General features: G+C 39.1%; 1 protein-coding gene across 3 annotated transcripts in view; it reads right to left on the reverse strand.

The window, feature by feature from the left end:
• The window catches only part of CEP83 (centrosomal protein 83), a 41,749-nt gene continuing 34,870 nt past the window's right edge, over positions 1 to 6,879 (reverse strand). The window contains exons 14-17 of one of the 3 annotated variants that reach the window (XM_075067008.1): positions 5,026 to 5,106; positions 4,476 to 4,579; positions 2,296 to 2,473; positions 1 to 926 (exon numbers count right to left, since the gene is read on the reverse strand). In XM_075067008.1, coding sequence (XP_074923109.1) covers positions 741 to 926; positions 2,296 to 2,473; positions 4,476 to 4,579; positions 5,026 to 5,106 — 549 coding nt within the window. In that variant the 3' untranslated portion in view covers positions 1 to 740. The remainder of the gene's footprint in view (positions 927 to 2,295; positions 2,474 to 4,475; positions 4,580 to 5,025; positions 5,107 to 6,879) is intronic. The other 2 variants (XM_075067001.1, XM_075067002.1) reach the window with 2 other exon arrangements.

Genomic DNA, 6,879 nt, shown 5'->3' on the forward strand with positions numbered 1-6,879 from the left:
GACAGAGAATTAAAAAAAAATATATTAAACCTTGAATAAATAGATGTGATCAGGTTTAAGTAAACAAAGACAATATATTAAATACAAATTGAGACTTCTCTAAAAGATATAAAAGGCAAATATTCATACTTCATCTATAATGCAGCATTTGATAAAAACCTTGATTGTTACTTAGCCATGTTCTCCCATAACTTTATTTTTTATATTAAAAATACAAAAGGTACATTGTTATGGTCCTGTTTTTGTCCAAAATGTGACCTATTTTCCTCCTCCATCTCTTTGCAGATCCCGTATCATGGTTGGTTTTTTTAAAGAAAAAATGTGCTAGCAACACAGCATAATTTCACAGTAACAGAAAAGCTGAGTGGGTGGGTGGGTGCAGGGGCAGGGAAAAAATCCCTGAAGAAATAGTTATTCCAAGGGATTTTTCCAAACAAGTTTTTTTTCCTTCTAAATGGCTTAAAATGCAACCCAAAATTTGACAATTCTTTTTAAAGAATCAATTTTTGTGCAACTCGATCATTGCATACGTTTTGAGAAATTTGTCTTCCAGGTTACTTGTATATCTAAGTTTGACTAAACTTGTTGCGTTCCACCAAAAATACAAAACTATGCAGATTGTATTTCATCCTTTCTTCCAATGTGAGGCACATACAAATATGTTTTTGGCAAAGCACTCAATAAAAACCCTACACAAGGAAAACGTAGTGAAGTCAAGTGGTAATTAAAACCTGCAGGCTTTATTTGGAGTCCTCGGTTTGTACATCATCCTCTTCAACCATCCTGCTTCTACCAGAGTCACTGTCCACTCCCAGCCTAACTCGCTCTCCACATGGCCCGAGCTCTTGCAGCTGTTTTCTCTGTGTGGTTTCTAGATCTTCTAGCCGCTTGCGAAGTAGGGAGAGCTCCCTTTGATGCTGTTCCTCCTTGGAGTTCGGGACACAGGGAAAAAAAAAAAACACATTACATTTTGTAACACTTGCAGAGACATTGTCCCCTACTCTGTCCCCTTTACTTGTTTTAAATAAAGTGCTTTTAAAGTTACTTCATGTGAAAACAAGATTTTTTTAAGTCTTTATTCTATTTGCTTTCAAGCATTGCCCCTGACATTCATGACATGGACAGCAGTGGGGAATGTGCACGTGAATGACAGGCGCTCCCCCAGCAGTGCACTTCAGAGCCTAACAAATGGACACAGGCAGGAGCCAATACCAGGGCACCCTCTTAGTGGAAGAGCAAACTACATGGTCGGAGGGAGGCAGAGGGAGCTGCCTCTTCTCCCTGTTACACTTTGAAGGGGAGTATCCACATTCACCAAACACCTCTTTGATCCTGGGGGCTGGGAAGTGCCACTGGAATCTCCCTTCTGTGGGTACATCTACACTGCGAAGAATAACCCACAGCACCAAACTCTCAGAGCCTGGGTCAACTGACTCGGGCTTGCAGGACTCACGCTTCAGAGTAAAAATAGCAGGGTAGACATTCGGGCTCAGCGTGAGCCCAGGCTCTGAACCCCAGCAAAGGAGGAGGGTGTCAAACCCAGGCTAAATGTCTACATGTATTTTTAGCCCTGAGCTCAAGTCAACTGACCCAGGTGTCCTGGGTTTTTCTTTGCAGTGTGCAGACCTACCCTCAGTTTGCTCCCATGCACAGACGAGGCTCTCATTTCTCTGCCACTCTTTCAAATAACAAAGCCAGTGAATTGCTCGAGACTAGATTCACAGCTGGGGGTGTAACCATAAGAAAAGGGACAAAACAGTCTGGAGCCTGGGATGGGGCGAGTAGCAGATGATTTGTAAATCTGAGGAATTAGCAAGGTGCAACCGAATTATAACTGTGCTTCTGGTGTTTTCATTTCCTGTTACAAATTTTGATTTTGTGGCCATTATAACTGCTCCAGGGCTCAGAGTAGCAGGGCTGGGAGCACTTTCACAAAAAGGAAAACATTTCTCAATACAACACAACAGACCGCCCAGACAGCTCTAAATGTTACCCACAAACCACCACCACCACATGGCAATTGCATAACAAAAATGAAGCAAGAGATTCACATCTGAAGTGGTCTAGTGAGATGTATTTTATATGATCAATTCTCTCTATATTAGGCCACAACATGACAGCATTCATTACTCCTCCCTTTATGCTTTTAAACACTATTCATAGCCTAAACTATTAATGCAGAAACTTTACTTTGGTAACCACTATTTATGTCTCAGATTAGCATCCAAATCCATCCTTTGCTAAGGTATATGAAATAATAAATGTGGATCTGAGTAATATTTAATACATCACCACCTGCAGATGGGGAAAAGATATTTCAGGCGCAGGAATTAAGGTAGATGACATCCCACTGACTGGATTGAGTGATGGTATGTTAGGAACCAGAATTAAACTCCGGAATTCATTGTGTCTGCGCTGTAAATCCTTTAGTCTTTTCTGAAGGCGAGTGTATTCTTCATAGGGAACATTCTGTCTATGAAATAAGGTGTTTGTATTGCTTAAGAGTACCATATCACAGAAACATGTCTCTCTCTAACACGTTGCTATACACTCTCCCAGTAAAGTGCTGCTTCAGGATGGACGTGTATAGCCCATATAGAACAAGGAGAAGCACTTTATTTGTGTTTAAATGTTTGGGAAGTCCATTTTACACCTCAAACAATATAAACTACAGTCTCACAGACTAGAATTTATTCAACAGCAGGGAAATAAATTCAGATTTTAATGTACTGTTCACAGTAGTGAGTAGCACTATAGTTAAGACTGCTTTTTAAAGTATTTAAATCAAAGATGAGTCAGACCCTCCATATGCTCTAAAGGCACTGGAAGAACCAGGAATTGCCGTATCTTTCCAAGAAGATTTTAGTCTGGTTCTCTTAACTCTTCTGGGTTATTTTTCCTTCTCTTCACTTCTGCTTACCTGCATGTCTGATACTGCTAGTCTCACACACTGTACCCTGCTATCTGTTTTAACCTTCTCTCAGCACTGTTCTTCCCAGTCTCAAAAGCCTCTTCCTCAAGAGACTCCTGGTGCAGTCATACTATCTTTTTCTCCTCTTTCCCCAAATGTCCAAAAACCTGATTGCGATGGAACCTTCTGATGCGAGCCTCCTGCTGCCAACTGCTCAGTCTGACTAGCATAAGAAAACTGAACATCACTGTGTGTACACCCTATTATCCGTTAATTGACTAGCGCATTCAACTACAGGATGAAAGTCAGCCTCTCTTGGCAGTTTATTTGTAAACATCACTGAGCAGGACAAGAAATATAATTTGCCTTCTTGGCCCACTGGCTTGATATAACCATCCTCTTATTCCATTCAGGCAGTTGCTCCCTACTCTACATATCAAGAAGAAAGTACATAGCTAATGGTGTATCTCCTCTCTGTGAAGTGTAGTACAGAGCATAGTGCAGCTCAGTGAAATTTACAAGGAAAGCAGAGATTAATTTGTGTTGGGACTCAATCGCTGCACCTCTTTTCATGCTGAGGCGCAGTCCCAGCACTTTTTCTGTCAGTCGTGCACGAGATCATGCTGTGCGAGGGAGGCCATCATTATTGCTTGAGCCCCGGCACTTTTTTTTTTCTTTTTTTTTTTCTTTTTTTACAAATTCAGCAGGGATGGAAAGATGGGAGATCAGTGTTTCATTTCCAACCCTGGTTGGATGGACATGTCAGGCAGTCGATATCTAAAGATTTGTTTAAGTGAAAGCCAGATCAGCTGTTTGTCCTTTTGGGAAGGATCTACAACAAACCTTTATCAGAATTCATTACACTTTTAAAAACATAACTTGGATGTCTACAAACCAAATTAAGGCAACCATATTTCCTGTTGGACACCACAGTTGCAATTTAGTTTGCCCTTAAAGTCACATTAGAAAACTTATTTCTAGCCTGTTGTACGGTGCACCTGCCATTTTAGGCTGAGCTTAAGCTTCTTCACTTTCATGTGCAGTAAATCCCTTCAAAAGGAAAATAGATTACATTTAAACCTTGGTACTTTAAATATATTTGGAATATTGGAAAAATGTAATTGTCTTGGAGTATTAATTCAACTTTTCACTGACATTCTAAGAATCTATTACAGTCAAGTTTTTAACTGCTAAAGCCACAACAAGGAAATAGCTTATTTGCACAGGGGTGTTTAACAAGAGGATTTTGTATGTTAATTCTGAAGAGCATGGTGGCCTCCTAGTACAAAAATAGCTCCAACAGCCCTATCCTGCAACAGCACACTGACTTCAATGGGTCTCCATGCAGAAGCAGAGGTCTTCCCCACAAGAATGCAGTTGGATTGGGCCCCAGTGGCTAACCTGTAAGTTACACACATCTCAAATATTTTGTAATGGTAAATCAAATCATTTAGGAGATTCATTTACAGAATTATTACACCAATCAATCTAGAAACAAAATACCTCAAAACAACTGGTTTACAATTCTAAGGACCAATTCAAACAAAATCTAATATTTTATTACCTATTTAACACCTGGTTTTCAGTTTCTAGTTCTTCCCTCTTTGCTTCCAAGAGTTCTATTTTCTCCTGCAGCCTCTTTTGTTTATTGTCATTGAGAGCCTTTCTCTGTCAAACACACACATTTTGAACACTTAGAAGTTGTGTCAACTGTTTTGATCATTTTGATCAAGTTACATCTACTTTGCGCTTGCATTTCAGTTACAAGATTCCATAATTTTTAGCATTTCCTTATGAAGAGATGTAATTTTGTTGAAAATGGCGGAAAGAAAACAAAGATATATTTGCCTTCCATCCTTTCTTTGATTTAGAAAAGTAATGTACCAAAAGAGAGGCTTGGAATCCCCAAATGCCCAGTGTTGAAGGAAACATGCCGTAAAGGAAGGTAAAGCAGCAACAACCAAAGTATCCAGTTGTATGGGTAGGTTATAGACTATTCTAAACCACCTGGTGGGAAATTGGAATAGCTACTAAGTCTTGTAAGACAATGCCAAATTGATAGGCAAATTAGGTAAGCTCACCATGTACTCATTGTTTAGAAATATAAATAATACCTTAGAAACTGTAGATTTTATTTCCTCTCTGACATGACTTGCTGATGGCAACATCAATGTTAAACAACTGACACCTGTTTTCTGTTTTATAAAGTAGATGCAGGCATCCTGTATCATATATTTATGGTGCTTAAAATGACTAATTAATGCTTTATTAAGGAGCTTTATTAAGGTCTAAAACATATGGACTTGGAAAAATTAATAACCAGTTTCTCCTTTTGTGCTAGCTGTTCCAGAACACGCAATTTTAGGGGGAAACAAAAATATAAAATTCAATATTTCCATTAACAGTATTACCAACCCCTGGGTGTGTAACAAATAGTTGCTTGGGGAGGAACAATGTACCAAATAGATGTTACTAAAAAGGGAAATGTCATCCTACTGGTATCTATCCTGGTCCATCTCCAAGCTCATCAATAACAAAAAAATATTTAATTGAACAACATGGTTGGCTTCTATGAAGCATATTACAACTACTGTCATCTCAAATACATGAATTTATGCCTATCTTAAAACACCTGATATATTTTGCTATTATATATATAATTACAAAATAATAAAATGGGTCAACTAGAGTGCCTCATATTAAATGAGAATATTGATAGAATGTATACCCAATTAAAAAAACATAGTAAGAGAACCAAAGAAGAGCCACTGTGGTTAAATAACAAAGTAAAAGAAGCAGAGAGGGGCAAAGAGGCCTCCTTCAAAAAGTGGAAGTTAAATTCTAGTGAGGAAAATAGAAAGGAGCATAAACACTGGCAAATGAAGTGTAAAAATACAATTAGGAAGGCCAAAAAAGAATTTGAGGAACAGTTAGCCAAAGACTCAAAAAGTAAAAGCAATTTTTTTTTTTTTTTAAGTACATCAGAAGCAGGAAGCCTGCTAATAGGGCCACTGGACAATCGAGGTTCAAAGGAGCTCTCAAGGATGACAAGGCCATTGCAGAGAAACTAAATGAATTCTTCAGTCTTCATGGCTGAGTATGTGAGGGAGATTCCCAAACCTGAGCCATTCTTTTTAGGTGACAGATCTGAGGAACTGTCCCAGATTGAGGTATCACTAGAGGTGGTTTTGGGATAAATTAAACAGCAATAAGTCACCAGGACCAGATGGCATTCACCCAAGAGTTCTGAAGGAACTTAAATGTGAAATCGCAGAACTAAAAACTCTAATCTGTAACCTATCATTTAAATCAGCTTCTGTACCAGATGAATGGAGGATAGCTAATGTGACACCAATTTTTAAAAAGGGCTCCAGAGGTGATCCCGGCAATTACAGGCCTGTAAGGCTGACTTCAGTACTGGGCAAACTGGTTGAATCTTTAATAAAGAACAATATTGTCAGACATATAGATAAACATAATTTGTTGAGAAAGGGTCAACATGGTTTTAGTAAAGGGAAATCACGCCTCACGAATCTACTAGAATTCTTTGAGGGGGTCAACAAGCATGCGGACCAAGGGGATCCAGTGGATATAGTGTACTTAGATCTTCAGAAAGCCTTTGACAAGTCCCTCACCAAAGGCTCTTACACAAAGAGTGCTGCCATGGGATAAGAGGGAAGGTGCTCCCATGGACTGGTAACTGGTTAAAAGGTATAAATAGTCAGTTTTCAGAATGGAGAGAGGTAAATAGTGGTGTCCCCCAGGGGTCTGTTCTGGGACTAGTCCTATTCCACATATTCAGAAGTGATCTGGAAAAAAGGGGTAAACAGTGAGGTGACAAAATTTGCAGATGATACAAAATTACTAAAGACACTTAAGACCCAGGCCGACTCCAAAGAGCTACAAAAGGATCTCTCAAAACTGGGTGACTGGGCAACAAAATGGCAGATGAAATTCAGTGTTGACAA

The sequence above is a fragment of the Chelonoidis abingdonii genome, chromosome 1 (assembly GCF_003597395.2).
Source record: "Chelonoidis abingdonii isolate Lonesome George chromosome 1, CheloAbing_2.0, whole genome shotgun sequence".
NCBI lineage: Eukaryota > Metazoa > Chordata > Testudines > Testudinidae > Chelonoidis > Chelonoidis abingdonii.